The following is a 13181-nucleotide window of genomic DNA, read 5'->3' as shown; positions in this document are numbered from 1 at the left end:
GTGGAAAGTTCAAACAAAGGCAATTGCTATATCACTATGTTATGCTGCAGGAGTCAATACAGGTGGCGGGATAGCATTCTTCCTTCGGTAATAGGAAATGTGCCAAGGACTCTCTATACAAACCCTGATGAATTAAAAATCTGGGAAGAGTGTATTTAATATTTTAGTAGGTACATCATTTATGGAATGCACTTGCTGCTTTAAATCATTACATAAGGCTTCTCTACTTCATGCTCCAAATTGAAATCATGCTTTTATAATATATATTCTAAAACTTTCTTTCTTGTTTATTTAAAGAAGAAAATGGGGAAATATTATGGTAAATATTTTTAATGCATCTACTGTGGAAAAAAAAAACACAGTAACTTCTAATTTCCTTGCAGCCAGTGTTTCATGGTAGAGTACCTAAACACAAAAATTTCCCACAAAGGTCTATGGACCTAATATGTAAAAAGCATACCTTCTGTAGATTATAATAGCAGCTCACTCTGTTTCACACTGGCACATAGAAAGCCTAACCTTACCATGTAAGTCTAGGACTTGAGCAGTTAAAACTTCCTGAAGATGAATCAGGAATGATACCACATCAGTTACCTGACATCACAAGTAGGTATTATACTACTGTACTGATTAGCATGAATAAAAAGTTTCAAATAGTATTATGTGAATTAGGGATTTAGGTCATCGTAAATGAAAACTCTCAGGCAAGGCTAAATTTGAGTGTAATATCACAGAGAATACATATTTTGTATTCTAGGAGCCCAAATTCCATTATAAATGTTTTCATCTCGGTTACCCTTCATTTAAGTCACTTCCCTTCAAAATTAGTACCGAGTCTTCATTTAATTGTTTCAAGCACATGTATTTAATACTGGATTGAGAGAACAAAGGGTGTAACTTACAGTAAAAAAAGCGAAAACAAAAAACTGAATTGTCCTTTGCAGTGAGATCTCCTTGCTGCAAAATCCGACTCTGAGTTAGACCTGAATTGTTTCAAATGAAAGTTGCATTTTTTTCCCACCTTCACTAGTGGAAGCAGAATAAGATCTTTAATCATAGAGGAGTATTAGAAGGGATTTCTTAAGTCACCCATACCAAACTCTTGAGCTAAACAAGACTGTTCTTTTTTCCCAGGATTTTATCTGGACAGCTATAAAATGCCTTTCTTTAAATTACGACATTCAGGGAATCCTCAGCAGAGGCTGGGTAAGGCTCACTCAGCCTTCCCGTTGCACACCTGTCAGGAGTTGAACAACGGGGGGTGGGAGCGGTAGATCTCCAATCCCTGCCATCCAATCCCCGCCCTCTGATCCCCTTAAAACTTCAGGAGGTAGCTCTAAGCCCTCTAACATGAAGTCATTTCTCTCTCTTGAGCATTGTAACGACTGTGTTCTGCCATTTACCCTTTTTTTTGTTTTCCTTTTGGTCTCATCAGCTGGTCCTACGGAGCACAACTCCAGGTACAACTCCAGTCAGCCTCACCTTCACCCTGTCTTTCCTGGGGCTGAGAACAAACCAAGCTGAGAACAGTTCTTAACTGATGTTGCTGAGGAGCCTAGCAGATAAATGTCACATCCTGTTGGTGGGGTGGTTTTTGGTTTTTAGATTTTTAGTTTAATTTTAGTTTTAATTTAGTTTTAATTTTAGTTTTTAGTTTAATTCTGGCTGCCTATTTGCAGGAGTTTTTTTAACTTTATCGCATGTATCTGGTAACACCTGCACCTCCACCCTGATACCTACGTTCTGAGGTGGATCAGAAAGTTGGATTTTTTTTTTTCATTTCTTTTTTTATTGAACTAGCTCTGGGCTATTCCCCTCTACTGCAGAGGGCTGTGACTTAAGTGTTATATGGAGAAATTGGGCACCTGACGTGGCTCATGAAGTATCTAAAGAAATCTAGCCCTACTGGAGCTGACTAATAGGCTTTAGAGATGCCCATCCAGTTTATTCAGAAGCCTTGTTTTGTTCTGTGTATACATTCCCAATTTGTCTGAGAAAGTGCTTACTCTTCAGGATTACAATAAAATATCTAAATATGTAATTTCAGGATAGCACAAAACTTTCACCTGCCTCCTTGATATACAGAAACTAGAAAGTAAGCTGAGCCAGCTGTTTGGGGTCTGTTTGTCAAAGCAAGCAGAGAAACTTGTTCTCCAAGATACTGAAAAACAAAGGGATGAATGAATAAACAGATAGGTCTGTGTTTTTTTTTTTTTTCTTTGTGTGAGTAACTGACTTTTCAATTTGGTGCTGAAACAAAACAACTGGAGTGTGTAAATAATTTCAAGCTAAGCACCTTGAAATATATATATACTAATATATTTACATACATGACGTTTTTGTTGAAATAGTGTTTAAGTTTAAACTAAATGTGGACTTTTTTTGGGGGGAGGGGAACTACAGAAAGATTATTAATGTAAATATGGCTATATTTAGTGTAGAAACATTGCCTTGATTTTAAAAAAATCAATACATTTCCATTTTTAAAGTTTCTAAATGGATTATTTTCAAGTATGGATTTTTTTTTTTAGTTGAAACTCTTTGGCCAAAAGCTGCATTTTCCTTAGAAGCTTATGCAGAGGAAAAAAAAATCTATACTTTAAATAGAACTTTCTCTCAGGATGTTCTTAGTGTCCAATCTGTCTGTTCAGCACTTTGCAATAATTTAAAACGTCTTCCTGTTTTTGTATTCCTATGCTTTCTTCCTGATTTTCCTTTTTCACTCTCCCCATGCCTTCAACAGCTATACGCCTGACAGTATACTGCCTCGATAAGTACACTGACCCATCTGTCATACTGTGGGATGCAGTCTGCAAATAAGTGGCTACGTTATTCTGTCACTTGAAGGAAAATTTATAAGCTTCTTGTACTGCCATTCATGTATCTAGGAAATAGCTCCATGGGCTGGAGTAAAGCAAATTTCAGGGCAATATATTTATTTATGAAACAAGTATAAAAGAGAATTCTTCTCATAATGAAGACCCCCCCACACACACCCAAAAACAAACAAACAAAAACTATGTGAAGCAGGAGAAAAACAGTGGTACCGAAGTCAATCAGGCTTAACTGCGCTGTGAGTGAAGGCAGGATTTACCTGACTGCCAGTACTTGGTCCCCTGTAGATTTCCTGAACTGATTTTTCTCCTGGAGTTGCTGCCAGTAATCACACACTTGAGGAAAAATGAAATGATAGCAAGACAGAATGACCAGATAAGTCATTGTACACTTAAGTGTATACCGTTAAACCAGTGAGTACTTCCTATCGGTGGGCAATGCGGAAGGTTCTACTTGAGAGTGATACACAAATATTGCCAAACAGCACAAAAGAAGATTAGAACTGGACAGGCAAACTGAAATTACAGTACAATGATAACAGTCAGAGATGACTTGAGGCATTCTTCGTAGCCTGCTTTTCAAAGGCACAGCAGAAAAAAAAACACAGAAGTCTCAAAATAGTTTAAGCGTTATTAGATAACATGGGTGGATTCACAAAGCTCCCTAGTCTATAACCTTTGAATCTTATGCAAAATAGGAACACACGACTTCTTTCGCTGTGGGTGTTTTAATTGTAAATTTCCTACTTCACAAAGTGTCATTCAGTGGCTGTCTGCCCATACAGGAACATAACGTGAACAGGGTGAGGGTAAACAGCTCGTGTTAGTCACTCCCTTACCAAGCCAACCTGTAGCAACTTTAAAAGAGATGGTGTTACATTACATTTTACTGCCCAGTTAGGGGGCTGATGACACTTCATTGAGTATATTTTCTGAGCCTTGTCAGCACTTGATTTGAAGTGCCTGATCATAAATATGCAGCTAGTCCCATGTTAAACTGGCACTTGAATTTATACTCACCATAAACCATAGCTCCTCCAGTTTCATGCAGAAAGCGGAATCGATGGTTTTTAAACAACCAAATTGTTAATATGGTAAGAATGAGCAGAAAGTTAAAGACTAGCAACTCCACGGCTCCCTGGTGATAAAACTGATCTTCATCTTTCACTGATGCATATTTTTTCAACTTCTCCATTTCATTCCCTTTATGAAGAATGCAAAATAAAAGAAAAAAAATCACAGAGGAAGGAAGGTGTTATCACCTTCAGCACAAAAAAAAGGTCCGGACACTACAGAAATTCACAGCAAGCACATCTGCTTGATTTGCAGCCTGACAGTGGAGTGCCCCAGCTCCGAATTCAGCTGGATTCTAGTTACAGCTTCCTGTTTCTGTCTTAAAGCCGCCCGGTCTCATTTCTAACGTTACGGTTGCATCGCTGGACTGTGCTTGCTCCAGCTCTAGATGCACAAATGGTCTCCAAGGCTTAGACTCTGCCAGTTTCTCAGATCTTGTGAAATTTAGGCTGTGTTCATAAAGCTTGTTCCTGTAACACAATCTGAAGCCTAAAAATCGTATTGGGTTTTGATAGTTTTAGAGGGAAAAACTGAAGTTACGAGAATGACGTAGCAACCTTTGCTAAAAAGAATCTTTCTGCTCTCTCACTTTCAGATGCAAGCAAGTTGAAGGTGGGAGTTTAGTACAGTGCAAAGACAAGAAAATGAAGCAATGAATAAGGATTTCAAGGTTTAGGCCCTGAGCAGGCATCAATCCTGTATGTAGCCAGAGATCTCTATGAAAGCAAAGGTCCAATAACCTTGAAAGTACCTTAAAAAAAATCAAACCAAATAAAGACAGTAGAATTTACTTTCCATTGTTTCTGTTGTTTGCATATTTTCATTTACATTACTCAAGACAGGAAAACAATAGAAACTGTCTTACTATTTATAGTTAATCCCTAATCCTCATGGAAGTTTTTCTGTCCTGGCCTAAAGCTGCAATACATGTCCAGTGCTGGAGAGAGGGATTCCAAATAAATTCTCATCTTCAATTCATCATGGGGAAAAAAAAAAGGAAAAAAAAGTCTGCTTCTCAGTAGAAGAGGATAGTATTTTCCTCACTATTCTTTGTCACAAGTTCATGAAATTTATTTCTTACAAACATTGTGGGCCAAATTTAGCTGTATAGTATCCATTCCAAGTGAACGGATACTGTATTCCCGAGGTGAATAAAATAGAAATAAATACCTAGATATCCGAACTCTTGGTAATTTCAAGGCTGTAGCTCATAAGAGTATGAGTATTTCTGAGGAGGTGCTGTTGTTTCAATCTGCAGTGTTTGGGCAGCTTGTTCCAGTGCTGTGCCACCCACCAGTACAGAAGTGCTTCCTGATGGTTAGACAGAACCTCTCATGCCCTGGTTTGTGCCCATTGCCCCTTGTCCTGCCACTGTGCACCACTGAAAAGAGCCTGGCTTCTTTTTTTTTAATTCATGCTTTTTCTTCACTTAGCAGATTATTCTTTTTTATTTTTTTTCAGTCTCTGTCACAGGTTTTACTCTGTCCTCTGCACTGTTTCACTGTCTTCTCTCTTTTGTGTTTCCCTTATTTTTCTTTTTCCTTCTGTAATTTTACCTGATAATTTGCAATCTTAGTCAGGATCAAGTCAAAACTGTATTTCTGAACTGATTATCTATGGAGTCTCTTTGGGATGAAAAGTAGTCAAAAAACAGCTGATACTTCCCAAATTAATGAACCATACAACTCAATCTGAACTTATACGTTATTCTTTCTTTTCTGAGAATTATTCACTAATGTGTTGTGGATAAAACAATAACATATGCGAGGATTTGATGTAGAAATTTCATTAACTGATGCAACTCTTTTAAAAATATTAGTCACGTATCTGAGGTTTAAAACTTTTAAAAGGGAGAAAAATAAAAAGGAAGACTTGATTTGGATGTCACATTCACAATTTAGAAATGGCAGTGACCTGAATGAATGTTGTGACACTGATTGTCTATCTCCAACGTGGAAGCAACAAAAACAAAACAAAAATGAATTGACATTAGCCACATTCGATATTTATCACAATGAAACCAAAGATTTTATTATGAAAACCAAAGTTCTTTGCTCTCCTCACCAAATAGGCAATTTGTGGACACTCAGAATCAAAGGGAAAGAAGCACAGAACAGTGGAAGGAGGTCACTCTTTACTGAGAATTTCTGTGACTATGGTATTTGCCTCAGAGCTGGGAGACAAGGTTCAATTCCTTTTTCTATCTGAATGTACTGGAGCCCATATTTCGCATCAGACAATAAGGAATTTGTCCATCTCAACTGTTAGACCAATTGTGGTATAAAATATTTGAAACACTTAAGTGTTAATTTCCCGAAACTGCATTTCCCCTATTGCAAAGTAGGGTTATAATTCTTCCTTATCCCATCCATGCATGTTTGTGTCATATGCTGTAGCAATTTGCACCCTGCCAGAGCTTGGATGGAAACGTAATTTTAGATTTAGTATCGGATGTGGATAATAAACATATTTTAACTTATTGTCCCATAACAGGAAGTGGAAATGATGGGAATTTCTAGTTATTTGTTCTCTGTGTCCTATCCGCTTGCCTACTGGTCATATCAGTTACGTGAGAAAACCAGTATGTAAGTCATATGAATAAAAGATTTATTGCATAGGAACAAAGGGGGAAGAATGTACCTTGTGTAAACAACTGGAATTCTTTATTTCCCAGCCGGTCCCACTTCCCCACTGTCTCTTTTAATACGAAGTATTTTAGAGTGTACTGAACATCCTGAGAAAAATATTAGGAGGAAGGGTTATGCTGACTACCACATGTACAGTGCACATTGCCAAGCAATATATTAGTGGGCAAAAATTAGTACAGTTTCCCCTGTTTCTACCCCCCAGTAAGGCATTTGACCTAGAGTTTCTAAGGTTTTGTTTATTTGTTTTTATGGAAAAATACTATTCAAGGGTAAAAAAAATCTAGCACATGATGATTAGATAACAAAAGACTAGGCTTTGTTCAGCAAGAATTTTCTAAAAGTGGATACACTGTGAAAAATAATTGAATCATGTAGTGGTTGATCAGTCATGTTTGTGTGTGTGAAACTATAGGGTCATCAGAGGGAATGATTTTTGTTTGTTTGACAGAAGTGATGAAGGCATTCTTGGACCCTTTTTTGTAAGAAAAGACATCTGTGTCAGGAAAGGCTGAACTCAAAAAGCATCCTTGTCCTCAGGAATGAGGGTTTAGACACTAGTAACTGTGCTTGAGAGTCAAAAAATCTTGCCCCCATTGGGAATTTTTAAAATTTTTTAGTTGTTTTTGTTTTCTTCTTTTGTTTCTACTGAACCACAAATCACGGGCTTGTTCCAAGATTTACTTTTTTGTCAGGCTGTGAGTTTATGAAGGCTGACTCTTAGCAAAATGAAGGCTTCAAAAACTTTTAAGCACGTGCTTAACTTTCTGAATGGGAATGCTCCCAGTTAAGTCACCAATTCAAACCTCACTTACTGAATAGGTTTTGGGCTTAACAAGTTAATCTAGACACAAAGCAATTTTTCTCTTTACTGATAGCTAAAGTAGTTTCCTTAACTTTGACATAACTGCACTGATAAAGATGTGCTTATACATCAAGAGCTTATTGCTGTAATGGGTGAGGGATAAATTATGTATTTTGTCCCTTTAACTGCTTCCACATTGTGGGTTGCATAGAGGTGAATTATTTTAGAAAAAAATCACACCACTACAGAGAATAGCTAAATTATTTCAAAGCAGCCTTTGAGGATTTGTAATAACCGTTGTTGGATCTTGAGACCAAACCTCCCTCTTTTCTTTAAAATATTGCCATATCTGTTATATCTGCATAAAGACTGGGAGAAATGATGTGAATTGGATTTCTACCTCTTGCAGATAATGTCTTTAAATACCAGGCCAAACAGTTTTGTTCCTATGTACATGTGCAGTTTGGCAAGTGATTTTTAATTTTTTTCCTTCATGCAGAGAAGCACAACACCAGATACCGGGGAAATGGAAATAGTGTTTGCTATTACCTGAATGGGAGTTTTAGGCTCAAGATTGGTTAGGCTGACTTGGATGTTTAACTCTGCCAAAGACTTAGCACAGCTCTTTATGTAATTTTGCAGAGTTCTGGTTCGAACTACCATTTGTCATGTTACGGGACTGGGCTTTTAGATACTGCTTTCCTCTCAGAGATGTAAGGCATAATTTTAAATCAGCTGTCCAGACACAGCCACCCAACATAGCTGCTGTTTACAGGAATCCAGATATGACATCAAAAACTGTTGGTTTTCTTCTTTGCCTTCTGAAACTGTGTTTGAAGTAAGGTCTCGTTTGAAAACTTGCTGGCAGTGGGAGCAGATGATCGGCTTGGTTATTTCTGTGCTCAGGTATTTCTATGTTCTGATGTGTAACTACATTTTCAACGGTACCCAGCTCCCTCACAAATCCCCCTCTTAACTGGAGTAACTTCTCTCCAAGTTGTACTTGATATGCAGGTCAGATAGCACAATAAGGTTTTGCAGCAGCTACATCATATTTACAATACTGATAACATGATAAATCAAGAAGGAAGGGAACTGGATAAACTAAGAAGTTACATTTTGATTTTCAAAACAAGCTACCAGGTGAAGGAAGAAAGCTTTCAGAGGAAAGATATTTTGAATATTAATTCACAGGCCAAAGACAGAGCCAAGATAAGTTAAAGTTTCTGTTGGAAGTTAGTATGTCAGGCAATTCTTCTAATGTCATACTCTTAATACAAGTAATATTGTCTTCTTCTCTCTTGATGTGTCATTTTTATGAACAACAGGTAGTAGTCTTGCTTACTTTCTATTTCCACCTTATAAAGTATCCTTTCTGAATTTGACAGAACAATAATCCTTTTCTCCTTTAGTCAGACAGTTGTAGAAGTCTGGTCTTACAGAAACTATCAAACTATAGAGATTGAATAGAAAGTGAGAGGAGTCTTGTAAATCAGTAGAGAGATCCCCATCTTTGAAAATATAAAGTCAGAAAAGCAGAAAAATTTACAATTTATAATTATAGTGATTATAGTTAATAGGAATTCTCAGCAAAGAGACAATGCTTTAGCAACCCTGGTGATTATGAAAGCATACAAAAAGTACAGCTAAAAGTAAAAACAAACATTGAAAACAAGTACATCTCTACATATATGTGAATAAAAATCCTAAGTGAAATCAACTCTGAAACTGAGGAATCAACCACATTGCCAGTGCCCAAGTAACAAATGTTCTGTCACAGCCTTCTTGCCTAAAATCCCCAGATAGACTGGAACTGGATTAGTGGGATCACAACTGGTTATCCTTCTCTAATCCATTCCAGCCAGGAAGATCTGCCTTTCTAGCTCCTGTTCTGATACACAACTGTCTGTGAAATCCTGTGGGCTAAGGCCACTTAAGGCCACTAAGCCCATAGTAGTGGGCTAAGTGTCAGTTTGTAACAACTGGTCTCAGTGTATTTTGAAATCTGTTCTTCTGCTGCTTAGAAGAGCCTTGCTATGACATCATTTATTTGTTGGTTTCTACTGATCCAGTCCACACTTTTTCTGAGGTCAGCCTCCGGTTTTACTATCGCTTATTAGGTCTTGATAATAATCTATCTACATGTGTCACAGAGTCTCTAGTGCCAGAAATAACAGTCCCCATAATCTATATATCTAGTACATTACAGCTATTACTCTTAGATGAAAAATAGCCTCAAAAACAATTTTTGCTTGCTGGAATATACCTTCCTATCTAGGAGGCAGTGTTTTTTTTTCTTTTCTTTTTTTTTTTTCTTTTCCTCTTTTTTTTCCTCCTTGGTTTGTAGCATGTTTTACTGCCTGATCAAAACACAATACTAATCATGATGAATATACATTGACTTAAGTAGAATTTGACTTTTAGTCTCCCAAGAGGGTTGTGATATTTCTGATTATATGTCACTGTCTCCAGTTATTGAATCAACACGAAAAAATCTTTTCTCCCTTTTGAGTGCCAATGAATTCAGTACACCCTGTGATGTAACATAATAATGAACAGTTCAGCACGCTAAAATCATCATATTTGAACCAACCTTTACAGATTAATTTCAATTAAAAGAGAGCTGAAATGCTCGTATGCATTTTTTTCTCTGAGAAGACAGAAATGCCAGTACTTCTAGACAAATAAAACCTCTTAAAGAAAGAATGATTTGCTCTGTAAGTTTTCAAAGTACACTCGATCTGCTGTGTTTTAACCAGTTTTAGCCAATTGGTTCAGAAATAAGATATGAATTCTTAAGGAATTCTGAGAAACTTATACTACTGATTTATATGGTTTAAATTAATCCCCATTGTGAAATGTCAGGATCATGAGTTTACTCCCATAGGTTTAATTTTAATGTTCATTTTCAGCTTGAACTGCTGCCCTGAGGTTTTTTTTTTTTTTTTCTCATATTTTGATAAACTGAAAAACAGTCTAGATAGCAAGATTTAACTTAAAAATGCCAATTTTAAAGATAATATTTAAATGCTAGTTTCCTGATGGGAGACTCTTATGGAAAGCTAAAAAGGGGGGAGAGGTGCACTGTGAAGTGTGATGTTCAATCACTGAAATCTCAGGACACGCAAAAGCTGATTTGCGTATCTCAGAAAGTCCTTTACTGAAAGGATCGTAGGATCCCTGTAACCTGACAGAGTGAAATATCCCTTCACCAAAGAATGGATTGGAAATAAGTTCTGTTTAGTAGTTTTATAGCATTAGAATAATTTAGGCTAGAATGGACTGCTGCTGTTATGAGGTTCCTGACAGCCCAATTCACGAACTTCAGATTCCTCTGAGTGGCAGCCCTGCCCTTCAACCATACAGACTGCTCCCCACAATTCAGTTTGTCCACAGACTTGGTGGCAGCGAACTCCAGCCAATCATCCAAGGCAGACAATAAGCAGTACTGGCTGCAGTATCAGTCCCAGTGGGATATCAGTAGCAATCAGCCAACAACTGGACTTTGTGCTACTGATCACAACTCTAAGCCTGATGCTCCAGAGCATTTCCCACCTACCTTATCATCCACTTCTCCAGTCCATATCTCACCAATTTGCATATAATGTTATGGGAGACCATAATCCAAGCCTTGCTAAAGCCAAAGCTCTTCCCTTGCAAAATCCATTGGTCTCCCGTTATTCAGAGGAACAAACATCTCAACATAGAAGGCAATCAGGTTGTGTAGGCATAATGTGGCCTTGATAAAACTATGCTGGCTGTTCCCCAACTATCTTCTCCTTCATGTGCTTGGAAATATTTCCAAGGAGGATTTAATCCGTAATTTTTGCAGAGACTAACATAAGGCTGACTGTTCTAGTTATCTGTATTCCTCTGTTGAAGATGGCCATGACATTTGCCTTTTTCCAGACATCAAGAGTCTCCCATAGCCCCCATAACCTTTGAAAAGTGATAAACGGAGGCCTCACAAGTATATCAGGGAGCGCTCTCAGTACCATTGGTTGAACCCCATGTGGAACCCCATGTGGAACCAGGGACTTGTGTATATCCAATTGGTTCAAGTCTATTTTCCTGTACAGCAGCTAATATTCAGACCCACAGGCCCTGCTGCTGCACTGGGAGGTGTGAAGGCAAACCTGACCAGTTAAAACTGAGGCCAAACAGTTGCTGAGTACCTTTGCCTTTTCCATGTTCTTTCTCACTAGCTTCTCTGCCCTACTGAGCAGTTGGTCTACATTTTCAATAGTCTCTTTTGCTGCCAGTGTACTCATGGAAGCCCTTTTTCTTATATCGATAGCAAGTTTCAACTCCAGCTGTTTCAGCTTTCCTGAGCATTTCTTCGTGTGCTCAGGCAATGTCTCTGTATTCCTCCTGGACTGTCTGTTCCTGCTGCCACCTTCTGTGTGCTTCCTTTTCCCATTTCAACTTAGCCAGGTGTTCATTCTTCATCCACACTGGCCCCCTCCACACTTGCTTGAGTTTCTTCATGTTGGAAGGTTCTTGTACTTTGAGGAAACGGTGTTTGAAGATCAACCCCCTCTATCCTGCACTGTTGGCATTAGTAATACCTGTCCTTCCATATGAACAGGGAGTGACAGCACATGGCTGATTAAATTGTGTTGGGAATACAGCAACTACAGAAATGCACCAGGATTAATTCATGACTGCCACATGTCAGCAAGCAAGCTTCCTGACTAGGGTTAACATTTAAATTAAAAATAATAACAAAAAACCGCTGCCTGACGAAGTATATTGCTATAGTGCTTTTCACTTTTCCCAGGTAGATTATTCAAAAGTATGCCATTTGGTGACTTGTTTCAGATGCTGGCTATATTGCAGCGTAGTGTATTGTAGTGAAATGCTTACTAAGGAAAGAGGGAAAAATACGCTATTTAACTGGCTGATACGTTACAAGGACTATTCTTTTTCACGAGTTCAATCTGAAAGTGTATTCCACTAGAGGGCTCTCTTCACACATAAAATGAAAACCAGACTTCAGCAGTACTGGATCTTTATCAATTCATCAGGTTATCAAAGGGTTTTAGTGTAAGTAAGAAATGTATTGTAGTGCATCAGTATACTGGATAAGACCCTGTTTGGAATATATAATTAATCTTGTGACTGCATTTCCACAAGAAGCGTTCAGGTCCACTGTTCTGGTTTTGGCTGGGATGGAGTTAAGATTCTTCCAGGTAGCTGGTACGGTGCTGTGTTTTGGATTTAGGATGAGAGTAATGCTGATAACGCACCGACGGTTTAGCTGTCGCACAGCAGTGCTCACACAGAGCCAAGGACTTTCCTGCTTCGTGTGCAGCCCTGCCAGAGAAGAGCCTGGGGGTGCACCAGGAGCTTGGAGGAAACAGTAGCCAGGGCAGGGGACTGAGGCTGGCCAGAGGGGTGTCCCATACCTTGTGGCATCATGTGGAACGATAAAGTGAGGGGAGTTGGCTTGGGCGAGGTGAGGGAGCTGCTTGGGAGCTGGCTGGGCATTGGTGGGCAGGCAGTGAGCGATTGCATTATGCACCTCTTGTTTTGTGTGTGTTTGTATAAATAATTATTATTATTTTCCCTTCTTTTTCTTTCCTATCAAACTGTCTTTATCTCAACCCCTGAGTTTTACCTTTTTCCAGTTCTCTCCACCATTCAGCTGGTGGGCGAGTGAGCAAAAAGCTGTGTGGTGCTTAGCTGCCTGCTGGGTTAAACCATAGCACCCAATGGAATTATTTTTGGTCCCTGAACATGAACATTTTGGATAACTCTTAACTAAATAAAAGCCCATCCAAATTCCTATCTCCCTGAGGTCAGTGAGAATCGATTAGGCCA

The 13181-nt window shown here is 38.4% G+C and overlaps 1 protein-coding gene across 8 annotated transcripts in view; it reads right to left on the bottom strand.

Annotated features, from left to right (window-relative positions):
• Positions 1-4336, bottom strand: part of SLC9A9 (solute carrier family 9 member A9) — a 210794-nt gene extending 206458 nt beyond the window's left edge. For 4 of the 8 annotated variants that reach the window (XM_040566693.1, XM_040566690.1, XM_040566695.1 and 1 more), the window contains exon 1: positions 3855-4335. In XM_040566693.1, coding sequence (XP_040422627.1) covers positions 3855-4029 — 175 coding nt within the window. In that variant the 5' untranslated portion in view covers positions 4030-4335. Of the gene's footprint in view, positions 1-3094; positions 3171-3854 lie in introns of all 8 variants that reach the window. The other 4 variants (XM_040566694.1, XM_040566696.1, XM_040566689.1 and 1 more) reach the window with 3 other exon arrangements.
• Positions 4337-13181: the final 8845 nt, after the last annotated feature.

The sequence above is a fragment of the Cygnus olor genome, chromosome 9 (genome assembly GCF_009769625.2).
Source record: "Cygnus olor isolate bCygOlo1 chromosome 9, bCygOlo1.pri.v2, whole genome shotgun sequence".
Lineage (NCBI taxonomy): Eukaryota > Metazoa > Chordata > Aves > Anseriformes > Anatidae > Cygnus > Cygnus olor.
The sequence above is the reverse complement of the archived record's forward strand: the minus strand, read 5'-3'. Positions and strand labels throughout refer to the sequence as shown.